The sequence below is a fragment of the Arachis duranensis genome, chromosome 10, assembly GCF_000817695.3.
Source record: "Arachis duranensis cultivar V14167 chromosome 10, aradu.V14167.gnm2.J7QH, whole genome shotgun sequence".
NCBI lineage: Eukaryota > Viridiplantae > Streptophyta > Magnoliopsida > Fabales > Fabaceae > Arachis > Arachis duranensis.
In genome coordinates, this window is record NC_029781.3 from 93677522 (window position 1) to 93695573 (window position 18052).

Genomic DNA, 18052 nt, shown 5'->3' on the forward strand with positions numbered 1-18052 from the left:
TTTTATGAAAGAAGTATACTGATTAATTACTCAAATAGTTCGGTTAGATAATTGTCTCAGTTTAATTCAATAAGTTTAGGAAATTGGCAAGACACAATATTTTGTCCTAATAGAGATAAAGAATTAGGATTTAGGATTAGTTTGTGCTTAACTAGTTTTTAATTTAATTAGCATCTTTACCTATAACTAGTTTAGCCAGTTTCATCTTAAATTAGCAATTAAATGTCTATATATAGTGTATATGTAGTGTGATATTGGTTTGTCAATGTCTGAAACTTTCAGATCTCATAAAAACATCAACTTGACAAGAGGCTATCTCAATAAAAGAGATCTCTCTTATCAAGAATTGGAATTTGGAAGGAGTTACATCTGTCTAGTAGTTCCTAAACAAAATGGTAATCTTTCAAATCACAACATTGAGCATGGAAAGAAAAACCTTGTGGCCAGCACTGACCTAAAATGGAGCTTTATCCTTCGATGATTATTAGTTTTGACGGTGAATACTGAACACCCTAGTTTCAAAAAAAGAAAAAGAGGATATAAATGCTTTCAACTTGAAAATGTAACTATATTCCAGGTGCTGAACGAGGCTATGCATGCAATCTAAGAGTCCTAAAGAATTATGAATTCAAACAATAATTACACTAAGATTTCTGCGTAATGTACACAGGATTTTGAATCTTCTCTGCCACTTTATGCTTTTGTAATAACTTTGTCAACCATAAACTACCTGAACCCTCTTCATTGTTTATCATTCATTAAAGTAAAAGATGAATTTCTCTACTTAACAGAAGACTTCAAAAATGGATTAGAAGGCCGAGTTGGTTTCACCAAACTGGCCTCTGACTTGTTATTTGACTGCCTTATAGATTGGTCATGTGAATGAGAACGAGAAGGAGCATCCACTTTCACTGCTTTGTTACTTGTTTCATCTTCTACATGCTTCGCCTTCACAGTTTCCTTTAACATTGCGTTTTCACGTGTATTTGCTACTTGTGTTTTGTCTATCTTGGTGAATGATGGAGCGGATAATCCTGGTGGTGATAATGACATAGTTACTGTTTTGGAGGCTTCAGTTTGAATTGGCATCTTGCTTCTGCTAAAGGAAGCATCAGCTGTGACGGGCACAACATGGTTTTCAAAGGGTTTTGTTTCTGTAGTGTTCTTCATCTCATTGAGTAGCCTTTAAGTTTTATTGCGCCATTCATTGATTTTTCCAGTGTCAAAAGCTTTACAAGTTCAGTCGCACGCACAAGTTTATCACCTGAAACATCCAAATACATGAGATGACTACTTTTTCAATTTTACTGTTCAGGTTTGAGAGAGACAGCCACGGATATGGCAACACAAGCATGATGTTACAAGAACTCACCGTAACAGCAGGATGCTATAAGCCTAAGGATACATCTATCTTGTGCTGCTTCATAATTGAAGGCTTCATCATCAAGTGAATTAGTATCCAAGCCAGCACTAGCCATTTCTTCTATTCTTTTCTGAATCTGCAGGTTACATATTTACTATTTCAGCTACTGAAAAGCACTGATAAAGAAACAAATACAAAAGGCTAAGAATAATGACCATTAAAATTGAAAAGGGTATAAGTACAAACCTCAAACAGATGCATGTTGTTCAATATGAACTCATTTTCAAGGGCTTCAGATCCCAAATCAGAGGAAGCAAGAGGAAATGAAAGATTTAGTACATTGAAGATTGGCTTTGGCAACACCTGAAAAGCAGGTCAAAATCCAATGGCCATTTAGTCATTTACACAAAAAAAAAGTGGAGATATTCTTGTGTAGACACAAACATTTTTGTAGAGTATCTACGAATAAATTCTTAGGATTGCGCTCATACAAGATTTACTCAGACACAGAATACATCAAGCTACCATACTCATACCTGTGGGAAGGTTTCAGGCTTTTTGCATGTTACGCAATATAACTTGCTTGTATTCAACCCCACAACCCAATAGTTTTCATCAATCTTCTCCTTAGCAGCACTGCATTGAAATATTTACAAGATTAATCACCAAATGTCATGCATAAAAACATATTAAACATGTATATGTAATTAATAAAACAAATATTGAACCTGAAGAGCGGGAGCCAGCTACCACCAAATTGGCTTGTGTATAATCTTAGCACACCCTACATCAGAAACTTAACAAATCAGAGCTATTATAACAAGATGCTTTCATAAGCAAAGAGAAACAGTCTCAAATATTACCATTTGTTTCTAACGAAAACCAGTACCTTGGAATCATAGGAACTCAATTGACCTTCTTCACTAAACCCAAACCAACTTAGAGAAGAACCAGGAGTTATTGGCAATCGACCCCGAAGAAGCTGGGTCCCCTGAAGTAGATTAAATACTCTTAATTCTAGCACCTGCATGTTTCAAAATATATATTATTTTGTTGTAAAGAGTTAGTTAAGTTTTTATGTTCTATGCTCTGCCACCAAGACAGTCTCTTAAAATACTGAATAGATAAAGCATAATGAAGAGCTATGGGCAACGATATCAAACTTGAGAATTCACCTAAACTTGTGGAGCTCAGGCAAACTTGTAAACTCAATTCGGGGACCTGAACTGGTAAGCGCATTGGATTTTACAAGCTAATTGACAGTTTGATAACCTTGGTAACAGTATACTATAATAAATTTAAGCAACACTTTACAGAACTACCATGAAGAATAAACCAACCTGATCATTGGAGGGAAGGCAAGCAGAGGCATGGGTAACAACTGCAAGCTTATCCCTGAAACCTGATGCAGTAACCACTGGCCCATCTATTGAAATAACATGCCTCTGCAGTGAAAACGTTTCAAAACTAAGCAAATGCTGGAGCGTAACTACCAACAACTATGATTTCTTTGTTATTTGTCTACCCTTTTAAATCCATAATTCCTTTTACATTGAGTGCGTATCATGCCTCCAGTCTTCAGTTACTGAACATGAAAAAGAATTTAAATTATCTAGGAATGTGTGACAAACCTGCAAACCACCCTCAGTAAAGATGCGAAGATAGTTAAAACTAGTTACTGCAGCCACCCAAGCATCACCAAGTGCAACCACCTTCACTTCTTCCCCTTCAAAGCGCATGGACCACTGTGCAATTTATATTATTTAAAACAAAGTGAGCATATAGTAGACTTTCATATCATACAGAATTTTAACACAAACACACTATTAGAGTTGAGAGATGTTTTATCACACATCTTGTAAATCAAATATCTTCTGTAAACTTGCTGATTTTAACTAATTATGCCTATAATCTAACCTCACTATTATTTGCCCAGCTACTAAATGGGCGATACATGAGAGTACTCATGTTGTTCTCCCCCTTGCAAGGATTTGCAAAGACGCTTCCACTCTCATTCAAAGCAGCCATGGTAAATCCAAAATGATCAGTCATTGATGGAATTCGTGGAGCACTTCCAGTATCATGAAAATCAATCTGTAACAAGATTACAACTTATTAAAATATGCTTGAAGAAATGATCAACACAAAGAATGCACATGGAGATTGTGGGAATTTAGGCTGAAACTTTGAGCTTAAATTATAAGTCTGTAGTTCAAGTGCATTACCTCAATATGGGAGTATCCATCATGTTCAACAGTGGTTACGCTTCCAAGCATGTTGTAGCACAAGAAGCGCCTCTTTCCCGGCTGCACAGGAGTGGATCCCGGTTGAAATGCCTCCTGCATCTTTGATTTAGATGTAGCAACTGTGCTTCTATAACCCACATTCACATCATCCAATTTTTCCTTTTGAGAGCGGTTTCGTTTCTTATGAGATTCAACCTTGGGAAACAAATCAATCTCATCACCACCAATACCATCAATATCCAAATTCTCCTCACTCAGTGACTGTTTTCGCAATCTTTTCCTGCTAGGTGGCTCAGACTCGTCATTACTATTTTCACCAAGATCACTCAAGCTTCCGCCTGCACTATTTACTTCTTCATCATCCTCTTCAAAGAAAAGAAGCCCGTTACTTTTCTTGTTCTCAGGTATATCTTCAGTGGGAGACTTCATAGATGAAGGGATAACAGATTCCCAGATACCATACTTCCCCATAACATCAATAACAGCCAAGGCATTCCCAATTGGCTTCCAAGCCATGCAACATATCCTCTCATCAAATTTTTGTCTATCAATATCTTGCTTCCTATCAACATCCCATATAAGAACCTGCTTGTCTAAACTAGCTGTAGCCATGTATTTTCCATTGGGCGACCAACCCAAGTAACAAATAGGTTGTGCGTGATCCCCTCTCAAAGAAAACAACTTTTCAGCAGTGTCCCTATCATATATCACCACATCATTTCGCAACCCTGGAACAGCCAACATCTCACCATCAGGGCTCCAGCTGAGAACATTCATAGTCGAAACATCTAAACCGTTATCAGGAGCAATGCTTTTGAGGTTATGAAGGATTCTCCCAGAGTGAAGCTCCCAGAAAATAACGGTTCCAGACGAGTCCAAGGATGCTAAGTACTCGCCATTGGGGTCAAAAGCTAAGCCAGTAACAGAACCTTTGTGGCCTTTGAGGACTCTAGCTATGGTGCCATCAATTGTGTTTATGAGCTTGATTCCTTCGTCGTCACCAGCAGCTGCCAACATGCTCCCAGATTTGTTGAATGCTAAGGAACGAATTGGAAGAGTAAACCTGGTGATATTAGTCTCGAACTCTCCAGCTGAAAATGTATCAATAGGTCAATCCCAATCAAATCTAATTGAAGCCTAGAAATTGTGACAAAATTTTCCCAATGAATTGGAAAAGTAAACAACATACTCAGGAATTGAGGAAACTATACATATAAAGATAAAAACTAAAGAAAAACAGCAATTTATCACTTGAACTTCCCAATAAAGTAAATTATTGCATCAGATCCAACTTCAAGAAGTGAAGATTGATAGAAAATACCGGGAAATTTGTAGAGCTTGACGGAATGATCGATGGATCCGGAAGCGAGGCAAGTGGAATTGGGGCTAAGAGCGAGGGCGGTGACACCGTCACGGTGGTGGCGGAGGGTCCTGAGGGGAGTGGAGGAGGGAAGGAGGGGGTCGTGGAGGGCGACGCAGATGTCGGAGGAGGCAGCGGTGACGAGGTGGCGAGCCTGCTGGTCCCACAGGACGGAGCAGAAGGAAGGGCGGCCGCCCTTGTTGGCGTGAGCCTCCCTTAGCTTCACCGACCGGATCTTCATGGCGACTTCGGGTTATGTTATGACTTTTTAAGTTCTGGGTTTTGTAGAATGGGAATGAAGAGAGTAATAATGAATAAATCTGAAATGGGGGAAGGGCTTTCTTTTCTTGGCGCCAATATGGGGTTTGTGTTTTCAAGAATTGGCGGGACGGATGCAAAATCCAAAATAATTTTACAGCGGGACTAACTTTAATTTCTTGTTTTTGCATATTAGCCCTAGAATTATTCACATGTTTCACATTAACCCTTAAAAATTACTAATTTTACAGTGGATACTAACTTTGTTGAAAATAATGCTTCGGCTACAGGCAAACCAGAATTCTACGCCTTGCATCCTCATTCCTCAGCCTCTCAACACCGCTGATTCAAACTTTCATTGAAGCAAGAACGTATTCATGAATTTGTCTATGGTGGAGAAAGAATTTTGTGGTTCTTCTAAAATTCATTGATAAGATTTTCTTAACTTGTGGTTAGTATTATAGCCAAACAGTATTTATGTGTGTTTACTGTTTATATTATGACCCAAAATAATGAAAATATTTTCTAATAACAAATGGGTCTCTTATAATTAAGGCAAACAAGCATGATTTGTAGCCCTACATTCTTTATTTGTAGTTTATACATTGGCATTCAAAGTCCTAAAAAAAAAGTTTTATGAATTAATATTTTTTTCTTTAATATTTTTTTGAAGTATAACTCTATGAATAGTTATATTGCGTTGTTATATTTATTTGTGAGTAATAATGAATAATTTTTTGCCTTGTTATATTTATTTGTATTTTTTTAATTTCACAAAATAAATATAGTAATTATTTTTAATTTTTTTAATTATACAAATATTCTTAGTTTAAATTTAAAGAAATTAGAAAATTCCATAATATATAAAAGTGCACATTTGTTGTTTTATAATTCAAAGAGAAATTCTCAAAAGATGAAAATTTTAACAATTATTTAATACAATCATTTAAATAAAAAAAATCACTACAAAAAATTAAAATTTAAAAAATGTCAAATCTAGAATATAATGAGAAAATAACTTTGTATTATTTTATGTGAAGATAATTTTATTTGATAAGGTGTAATAAATGAGATTAAAATTTGTAGAATTAAAAATATTAAAAATTTAATATTACGAAAAAAATAATAATGCCGTCTATATTTTCTGTACTTTGGTTCTTACACCGAAGTGAATAAGACAAGAGAAAACATTGGAGTTATCATCATTGTAGAGAGGATTGTTCTTGAAAAGGAAGTAGCAATCAGTTCTCTCGGAACAAGAGGACACTACCATGAATGATAATCTCTTCCCATGCATAATAGGAATAAAGTTTGGCCTTATAACTGACCAAGATATAGTTAAATATATTCTTGATTTTATGTGCATTCGCTTTCAATTGTTTGCCTTATAAATGAAATATGTGTAATCTACACTTACTAATCGTCTATTAGATATTAATCAATTTCACATTTACAAGAGAATGCCTCTATTTTAGAAATATAAGAGCGTCCACAGATTAATTATTCTGATTTGGGACTTCCAAACCGAACTCATGAGTGCACCACTTGTGGCTCTAAAGCCATTCGTTCAGTTGAGGATGCATATCCGTACATTTTATACTCTAAAGCTATGAAGCACGTGCATTTTAATCAATAGTATTTTTATTAGTATTTAAATTTTATCAATAATATTTTTCATACCTAATGGCTACTAGTTACGATTCTATCAATAGTATTGCTTATAATAGATTATGTGATGAAACAAGTTTGAAAAATAAAGGCAAGAATTATAAGGTTATGAACAATCTCATCCATATTTGACAAGAGCAAGACGGCTTACAAAGAAATAGTTCTAATGGATGATAAGGTTAGTTAATTATTTTTCATGATTCTTTCAAGTGATGCTATGTCCAGTTTATAAATATTTTTAATAACTTTATAAGTGTTAATATGTTTTATATTTAATTTGTTTTACAGTGTGATAAAATTCATTGTTCAATCAAGAGTTATTTGGCAAAAATGTTTGAGAATGAATTGATCGAAGGGAGGATCTATGTCTTCCCAGATTTTGTGATTGAGGAATCAAGCGGGATTTATCTTCCAAGTTTCAATGCACATGTATGTAGAATAACTTTTAAGGAGTCACGTATAGTAAATACGGTCGATAATTGTAAAATTTCTGACAATCATTTAAAACACAATCACAACAAAGAATTTCCTAACCCACCCATTTAACTACCTCACCTATTTTCATAAATCTACCTAGCAATTTTCCTCTTCTCCTGACCAGATCATGACACTCATCATAATTGGGGTCTAACTGCTACCTGTTACAACGAAGCCCACAAACAACCCTAAACCCAAATAAGTGAACAAACCTAGCGGCCACTCAACGACATAAAGAACAAACCCATCTCGCCGTCACCTTCTCGCCATCGCCGCCCACCTGTCGCGCCGTCACGTGCTCACCATTAGAGTGGATTAATAAAAACAATTAATAAATACATTAGCGTTGATACTCTTAACACCAGATTAAGAAAAAAAACAATGCATGACATGTTACTTTTTATTAATCAAATGATTATATAATTAAAATTAATTTTAACAAAACAACTTAAAATTATAATTTTAATTTTATCACGTGCATAGCACGGGTTATTACACGGGTTATTATACTTGTGTGAAAAGAAACATTATATGAAAATTGGTATATCAAATATTTTCTAACAAAATTTTCTTTTTATACAGGTGTATTTTTTGTTAATTAATATTTCATATATTTTTATCCTATATCTATACCTATATATCTATCCAAACTTCTCTCTCTTTTTCTTCCTCTCTTTTAAATATCATGATTCATATTTGATACTATAAATACTAAAATACATGATAGATAGCAACTACACACGTTTTTACCTTGACTTTATTATAAAATAGGTGGTGGTCCATGACTTGCTAACTCTTTTAGTAAGAAGAAAATGATCTTTCAAAAGTTTCTCCTCGCCTTTGTCATTTATTAATTTTTTCATTGCGAAGTAGACTATTAATTCATAGATGATGATGATGCTATATGTTAAACTCTGATGACTACAGGTGCCCTATAGTGTTATATTGGAGAATTTTATTCAATTCTTTGACTGCCCAACTCTTTCATCTCATTAATAAATAAGTACATATAATATCATATACATAATTTTTTTTTCTCAAAAAAATTTTCTACTTTCTATTTGATAATGAAATTATAATTAAAGCTCAAGATAGAACATGCCATCAAAAATGAATGTGTTCTTTAATTTATCTACTTTATAAATTAACTAAATATATACAAAATTCTAAAAAAAATTGTCTTTGATACCAGCTGAAATCAAAATCACCAAGCAACCTTATTTTTTTTCATACTCCTTTCCTTGCATTGACATGTCCATTAGTGAAAAGTGAGAGTTAGTTGATTATTTTTCATGATTCTTTCAAGTAATGCTAGGTTCAGTTTATAAATATTTTTAAAAGTTTTATAAATGCTAATATCTTTTATATTTAATTTGTTTTACAGTGTGATAAAATTCATTACTCAATCAATCAGAGTTATTTGGCAAAGATGTTTGAGAATGAATTGATCGAGGGGAAGGTCTATGTCTTCTCAAATTTTATGATTGAGGAATCAAGCAGGATTTATGTTCCAACTGCACATGTGTGTAGAATAACTTTTAAGAAGGAGTCACGTATAGTAAATACGGTCGATTATCGTAAAATTTCTGACAATCTTTTCAAACACAATCACATCAAAGAACTTTCTAACCCACCCATTTAACTACCTCACCTACATTCATAAATCTACCTAACAATTTATCTCTTCTACTGACCAGATCATGAAACTCATCATAATTGGGGTCTAACTGCTATCTGTTACAACCAAGCCCACAAACAACCGTAAACCGAAATAAGTGAACAAATTTAGCGGCCACTCAACGACATAAAGAATAAACCCGTCGCACCGTCACGTGCTTACCATTAGAGTAGATTAATAAAAATGATTAATAACTACATTAGAGTTGATACACTTAGCACTAGATTAAGAAAAAATAAACAACGCATGACATGTTGCTTTTTTATTAATCAAATTATTATAATTCAAATTAATTTTAACAAAAAAGTTTAAAATTATAATTTCAATTTTATCACGTGCTTAGCGCGGATTATTACACTAGTATGAAAAGAACCATTATATGAAAATTGGTATATCTAAAATTTTCTAACAAAATAGTATCAATTACAAATTTTCTAACAAAATTTTCTTTATGCACAAATATATTTTTTGTTAATTAATCTTTCGTATATTTTCATCCTATATCTATACCTATATGTCTATCCAAACTTCTCTCTCTTTTTCTTCTCCTCTTTTAAATGTCATGATTCATATTTGATACTATAAATACATGATAGCTAGCAACTATACACTTTTTTACCTTGGCTTTATTATAAAATAAGTGGTGGTCCATGAATTTCTAACTCTCTTAGTAAGAAGAAAATGTTCTTTGAAAATAAAGTTTCTCCTCGTCCTTGTCATTCATTAATTTTTTCATTGAAAAGTAGAATATTAATTCATAGATGATGATGATGCTATATGTTGAACTTTGATGACTGTAGGTGCTCTATAGTGTTATATTGGAGAATTTTATTCTATTCTTTAGCTGCCCAACTCTTTCATCTCATAAATAAATAAGTACATATGATATCATATACATAATTTTTTTTCTTTTTTTTCTCAAAAAAATTCTACTTTCTACTTGATAATGAAATTATAATTAAAGCTCAAGACAGAACATCCCATCAGAAATGAATGTGTTCTTTAATTTATTTATATTATAAACTAACTAAATATTTACAAAATTCTAAAAAAATCGTCTTTAATATCAGATTATATCAAAATCACAAAGCTACCTTTTTTTTTCATACTCCTTGTCTCGCATTGACACGTCCATTAGTGAATAGTGAGAGTTAAACTAACCCAAACGTGTACAAAATTCTACCAACTTTTGTCATGTATTTTTCATTTCAATAACTTTGGTAAATAGACTCAACTATGTGCTACCTCTTTTGCTACACTAGATATTATCAATGCAATAAATTAAAATTACTTATAGCGTGTCATTTTCATAAGAAAAGGTAGTGATTTAAATACACTCTAGTTATTTTTGTGGGTATTAATATTAACATATAGTATCATAGTACTACATAGTTTCATGATCAGATACCAATAAATATAGATGAACAAAAATCTTTTCATCTTGCGGGAACTAAAGTGTAGGATGATTAGAGAAAGATGATAAATGCAACAATTGGCATGAGGACTAAATGAAAAAAGTTGATGAAAACTTTAAGCGAGGGAGGTGAGGAGAGGAGACTCCATTGGAAAAATACTGAACAAACTAAGTGATTGCACTGAAAGAATATTTAAGAGAATAATTGTACCCATCACTTTTATTACTTGATTGTTCATTTGTAAATTTTCATTGCCTTAATGACCATAACCATAACCATAACCATTAATGCTTCACACTTTGCCTTTTAATAGGAAGGTTTGTATGTTGCTGATGCATGTGAATTTCTTTAATTTTGGCAGTAAGAACTGCTTTAGTTGCACTGATTGTATTCATACCAACCAACCCATATGGTGCATTGGTGCATTGGCAATTAAATCCCAATATTTTGTTCATCTATATTTTCTACACTTTGGTTCCTGCACCAAAATAAACGATAGACAAGAGAAGACACAGGAGTTATCATCATTGTAGAGATGACATGTTCTTAAAAAGGAAGCAGCAGTCAGTTCTCCTGAAGCAAGAGGGCACCACCATGGATGATAATCTATTCCCATAAATAACAGAAATAAAGTTAAGTATATTATTGATCTTATCTATATTAACTTTCAATTGTTTGCCTTATAAATGAGACATGCGTAATCTACACTTATTAATTGTCTATTGGATATTAATCAATTTTATCTTTACAAAAAAGTTCCTCTATTTTGGAAATAGAAGTGCGTCCAGAGATTAATTATTCTGATTTGAGACTTCCAAACATAACTCATAAATGCACCATTTATGGCTCTAAAGCCATTTTTTCAGTTGAGGATGTATATCCGTACATTTTATACTCTAAAACTAAGAAGAACCGTACATTTTTATCAATAGTATTTTTATTAGTATTTCAATTTTATCAATTTTATCAATAGCATTTTTCATGCCTAGTGGCTACTAGTTACGATTCTATCAATAATATTGCTTACGATAGATTATGTGATGAAAAAGTTTGGAAAAAAAAGGCAAGAATTATAAGGTTATGAAAAGTCTCATCCATATTTGAGAAGAACAAGATGGCTTACATAGAAATGGTCCTAACAGATGATAAGGTTAGTTGATTATTTTTCTTGATTCTTTCAGGTGATGTTAGGTTCAATTTATAAATAATTTTAATAGATTTATAAGTGCTAATATCTTTTATATTTAATTTGTTTTACAGTGTGATAAAATTCATTGTTCAATCAAGAATTATTTGGCAAAGATATTTGAAAAAAAATTGATCGACGGAGGGTCTATGTCTTCTTAGATTTTTGTGATTGAGGAATCAAGCGGGGTTTATCTTCCAACTGTACATGTGTATAAAATAACTTTTAAGAAGGAATCACGTATAGTAAATACGGTCGATGATCGTAAAATTTCTGAAAATCATTTCAAACACAATCACAGCAAAGAACTCCCTAACCCACCCATTTAACTACCTCACCTACTTTCATAAATCTACCTAGCAATCTCCCTCTTCTCCTAACCAGATAATGAAACTCATCAAAATTGAGGTCTAACTGCAACCTGTTACAACCACGCCCACAAACAACCGTAAATCCAAATAAGTGAATAAACTTAGCAACCACTCAACAACATAAAGAACAAATCCGTCACACCGCACGTGCTCACCATTAGAGTAGATTAATAAAAATGATTAATAACTACATTAGAGTTGATACACTTAACACCAGATTAAGAAAAAATAAACAACGTATAACATGTTACTTTTCTATTAATCAAATGATTATAAATCAAATTAATTTTAATAAAACAACTTAAGATTATAATTTAAATTTTATCAGGTGCATAGCACGGGTTATTACACTTGTGTGAAAAGAACCATTATATGAAAATTGGTATATCTAACATTTTCTAACAAAATAGGATCAATTAAAAATTTTCTAACATTTTCTAACAAAATTGTTAATTAATCTTTTATATATTTTCATCCTATATCTATACCTATATATCTATCCAAACTTCTCTCTCTTTTTTTCCTATCTTTTAAATATCATGATTCATATTTGATACTATAAATACATGATAGATAGCAACTACACATTTTTTTACCTTGCCTTTATTATAAAATGGGTAGTGGTACATGACTTGTGAACTCTCTTTCTAAGAAGAAAAGGATCTTTGAAAAGTTTCTCCTCATCCTTGTTATTCATTAATTTTTTCATTGTAAAGTAGACTCTTAATTCATAAATGATGATGATGCTATATGTTGAACTCTAATGACTGCAGGTACCCTATAGTGTTATATTTGAGAATTTTATTCAATTTCATTCGCTGTCCAACTCTTTCAACTCATTGATAAATAACTATATATGATATCATATAGATAAATTTGTTTCTTTTTTTCCCTAAAAAATGTCTACTTTCTATTTGATAATGAAATTATAATTAAAGCGCAAGACAAAACATTCTATCAGAAATGAATGTGTTCTTTAATTTATCTACATTATAAATTAACTAGATATTTATAAAATTCTAAAAAAAATCATTTTTGATATCAGATGAAATCAAAATCACAAAGCTATCTTATTTTTTTCATACTCCTCTTCTTGCATTGACACGTCCATTAGTGAACAGTGAGAGTTAAACTAATCCCAACTTATACAAAACTCCACCAACTTTTGTCAAGTATTTTTTGTTCCAATGGCTTTGGTAAATAGACTCAATCATTTACTACCTCTTTTGCTACAGTAGATAGTATCAATGCAATAAGTAACAATTACTTGTAACGTGTCATTTTTATAAGAAAAGGTAGTAATTTAAATGCACTCTAGTTATTTTTGAGGGTATTGATATTAACATATAGTATCATAGTACTACATGATTTCATGTTCACACACCAGTAAATATAGATGAACAAAAACCTTTTTTTTTCTTCCAAGAACCAAAGTGCAGGATGGTCACGAAAAGATGATAACTACAACAGTTGGCATGAGGACTAAATGGAAGAAGTTAATGGAAGAAGTTAATGGAAACTTTAAGCGAGAGAGGTGAGGTGAGGAGAGGAGACTCCATTAGAAAAATACTGAACAAACTAAGTGATTGCATTGAAGGAATATTTAAGTGAATAATTGTTATTCATCATTTTCATTACTTGATTGTTTCTTCATTTGAAATTTTTCTTGCCTTAATGACCATAACCATAACCGCTAATGCTTCACACTTTGCCCTTTAATAGAAAGGTTTGTATGTTGCTGATGCATGTGAATTTCTTTAATTTTGATAGTAAGGATTGCTTTAGTTGCACTGATTGCATTCATGCCAACCAACCCATATAGTGCATTAGTGCATTGGCAATTAAATCCCAATATTTTGTTCATCTATATTTCATGCACTTTGGTTCCTACACCAAAGTGAACGAAAGACAAGAGAAGACACAAGAGTTATCATCATTGTAGAGAGGGTCTATTCTTTAAAAAGAAGCAGCAGTCAGTTCTCCTGGTGCAAGAGGGCACCACCATGGATGATAATCTATTTTCATGCATAACATGAATAAAATTTGGCCTTCTAACTGACCAAGATAAAGTTAAGTATATTCTTGATCTTATCTACATTAGCTTTCAATTGTTTGCCTTATAAATGAGACATGCGTAATCTACACTTATTAAACGTCTATTGGATATTAATCAAATTCATCTTTACAGGAGAATGCCTCTATTTTGGAAATACAAGTGTGTCCAGAGATTAATTATTCTGATTTGGAATTTTCAAACCTAACTCATGAGTGCACCACTTATGGCTCTAAAGCTATTCGTTCAGTTGAGAATGTATATCTGTACATTTTATACTCTAAAGTTATGAAGCACGTACATTTTTATCAATAGTATTTTTATTAGTATTTCAATTTGATCAATTTTATCAATAATATTTTTCATGCCTAATGGCTACTAGTTACGATTCTATCAATAATATTGCTTACGATAGATTATGTGATGCAAAAGGTTTGAAAAATAAAGGAAAGAATTATAAGGTTATGGAAAGTCCCATCCATATTCTACAAGAGCAGGACGACTTACATAGAAATGGTTCTAATGGATGATAAGGTTAGTTGATTATTTTTCATGATTCTTTCAAGTGATGATAGGTCCAGTTTATAAATATCTTTAATAACTTTATAAGTGCTAATATCTTTTATATTTAATTTATTTTACAGTGCGATAAAATTCATTGTTCAATCAAGAGTTATTTGGCAAAGATGTTTGAGAATGAATTGACTGAAGGGAGAGTTTATGTCTTCTCAGATTTTGTAATTGAGGAATCAAGCAGAATTTATCTTCCAACTGCACATGTGTGTAGAATAACTTTTAAGAAGGAGTCACTTATAGTAAATACGGTCGAGGATCGTAAAATTTCTGACAATCATTTCAAACACAATCACAGCAAAGAACTCTCTAACCCATCCATTTAACTACCTCACCTACTTTCATAAATCTACCTAGCAATTTCTCTCTTCTCCTGACCAGATCATGAAACTCATCATAATTGAGGTCTAACTGCTACCTGTTACAACTAAACTCACAAACAACCGTAAACCCAAATAAGTGAACAAACTTAGTGGCCACTCAATGACATAAAGAACAAACCCATCGCGCCGTCATGTGCTCACTGTTAGAGTAGATTAATAAAAATGATTAATAACTACATTAGAGTTGATATACTTAACACCAGATTAAGAAAAAACAAACAACGCATGACATGTTACTTTTTTATTAATCAAATGATTATAATTAAAATTAATTTTAACAAAACAACTTAAAATTATAATTTCAATTTTATCGTGTGCATAGCACGGGTTATTACACGGGTTATTACACGTGTTATTACACTTGTGTGAAAAGAATCATTATATAAAAATTGGTGTATTTAACATTTTCTAACAAAATAGGATCAATTAAAAATTTGCTAACATTTTCTAACAAAATTTTCTTTGTGTACAGATATATTTTTGTTAATTAATCTTTCATATATTTTCATCCTATATCTATACCAATATATCTATCCAAACTTCTCTCTCTTTTTCTTCCTCTCTTTTAAATATCATGATTCAAATTTGATACTATAAATACATGATAAATAGCAACTACACATTTTTTTACCTTGACTTTATTATAAAATGGGTGGTGATCCATGACTTGCAAACTCTCTTTGTAAGAAGAAAAGAATCTTTGAAAAGTTTCTCCTCGTCTTTGTCATTCATTAATTTTTGGTGAATTCTATCACATAGAAGAGAAATTCCTTCTATATGTGTAAAAATTTGTTGTCATTTTTTTAGTAAAATAAGTGTCTAGAGAAAGAGTATAACTAAAGCTATAGTAAAAGACAAAAGCTAGATTAGTGCAGAATGTGGACCCCACTGCAGTGAATTAATTTCATCTTTATTGAATAATGTAAAATAGATTAGTTATTAATTATGAATGTTAATGATGGGCTGGTTTTTGTTTTTTTTAATGGATTTAAGTTTCTGGGCCAAGCCAAATTTTTTTTCCTGAAATTGGGTCTTAATTGAATTTTTTTATGAAAAACAAAAATAATAAACATAATATCTTATAGATTTGGAGGTTATTTGAATTTTTTTTGTTTGGGTCTTAATTAATTTTTTCTGTGTAGATGTAAGTGTTGATTGATTTTTTTTTATGAAAAATGGACACTTTTTTTTGTCATGAAAGATGTATTTTTGTGTTCTTGAAAATATTAGTTTAGTCTTTTCATATATTATTTTTATTCTAATACTGTCAATAATCTTATTCTTAATAATATTTTAGAGTATAATCATTCATTAGTTATGATTTTATTATTAGTTATATGGTTAATTTTTGTAGTAGGATAAATAATTTACGTTATAAAAAAATTATAATAGTGCACAAGAATAAAATACTTTAGCATTTAGAATTTAATTTTGGTTCGTTTAAGGTTTATTTTGATAATATTTTTGGTATGTGATAAAATTTTTGTATTGTAACGATTGTAAATCGATGATAGAATTTAGTGTTTAATTAGAGTTGTTTTCGTAAAACCTTGGTAAAAATTTTGAATATATTTAGTTAATATAGTTGTTGAAATTTCTGAATATAATTTATAATTTTTACTAAAAAATAAAATATGTATGTTTTTTTCATGAATATTTTACTAAATGACATCATGTTATTTAACAAGTTATATTCATGCTTGACAATAAATAATTTTTTGATGTAAAAATAATCACAAAAAGAATATGTTAAATGGATGCTAATTCAGAATGATCCATGTGTGTGTGTAAATGAGGGTAAATCACATAAACAAACTGAATGCATTCTAAATTTATATGAATGTCCAAATGCAAAGTGGTTATTGCAAATTTTTGTCAAAACTATTCGATCTAAACCCATGAATTTGATTTATCTTGAGTGTGGTTCGATTATTATAGTTTCAATTTATCCCTGCTCCTGTTAAATCGAAGCTATTGACTTCGTTTTACGTAAATTAAATCCAATAGATTCGATTTACATGAGATAGTCTACACTAAAATGTTTTTTCATAGTAAATTGATTTCAATAAATTTGATTTACTAATATACCTACTAATTTGAATCATACGTAACTGACATTCATGTAAATTTGAAACTCATTTAGTTTATTTATGTGATTTATCCTTAAAATGAATGTTGTCACTTTTATACATTGAATTAGTTAATATAGAGATTAAGTAGAGTATTATCTATTATTGGATATGATATAATACGATTCTTTCATGATTCATTTAGGTGAATTTTATTACTATTTTTTATTTTTTCTTTTTATATTTAATTCGTTCTAAAATTATGAAATAATAAGTATTGTTATAAAAATGAATCCTTTTAAAAATGTGCCTTATAAAAAATTTTTAAAAAATAATTATGTATTTTGTATTCATAATATTTAAATAAAGTCTAACATATTAATATTTTTCATAAACAAAATCAATTAAGACCCAATTTCAGAAAAAAAATTTTAGCCTAGCCTAGAAACTTAAATCCATTAAAAAAATAAAAATCAGCCCATCATTAACATTCATAATTAATAACTAATCTACTTTACATCATTCAATAAATGTGAAATTAATCCATTGCAGTGGGGTCCACATTCTGCACCAACCTCAGCCTTTGTCTTCCACTATAGCTTTAGTTATACTCTCTCTCTAGACACTTGTTTTACTAGAAAAATGACAACAAATTTCTACACATATAGAAAGAATCTCTCTTCTACGTGATAGAATTCACCTTAATTTTTTCATTGCAAAGTAGACTATTAATTCATAAATGATGATGATGCTATATGTTGAATTCGGATGACTGCAGGTGCCCTATAGTGTTATATTAGAAAATTTTATTCAATTATTTCGCTGCCCAACTCTTTCAACTCATTAATAAATTAGTACATATGAGATCATATAGATAAATTTGTTTATTTTTTTCCTCAAAAAAATTCTACTTTCTTTTTTATAATGAAAATATAATTAAACCTCAAGACAG

General features: G+C 31.2%; 1 protein-coding gene across 1 annotated transcript; it reads right to left on the reverse strand.

Annotated features, from left to right (window-relative positions):
- Window positions 1-387: 387 nt before the first annotated feature.
- On the reverse strand, window positions 388-5241 carry LOC107470994 (protein ENHANCER OF LHP1 1). Its single transcript, XM_052255048.1, is given in 11 exon segments — window positions 388-1187; window positions 1190-1264; window positions 1373-1499; window positions 1610-1726; window positions 1900-1999; window positions 2092-2147; window positions 2253-2387; window positions 2704-3108; window positions 3281-3457; window positions 3589-4700; window positions 4931-5241. Coding segments are annotated over 11 exon segments (2991 nt in total). The 5' UTR covers window positions 5211-5241; the 3' UTR covers window positions 388-780.
- Between the last annotated feature and the right edge of the window lie 12811 nt (window positions 5242-18052).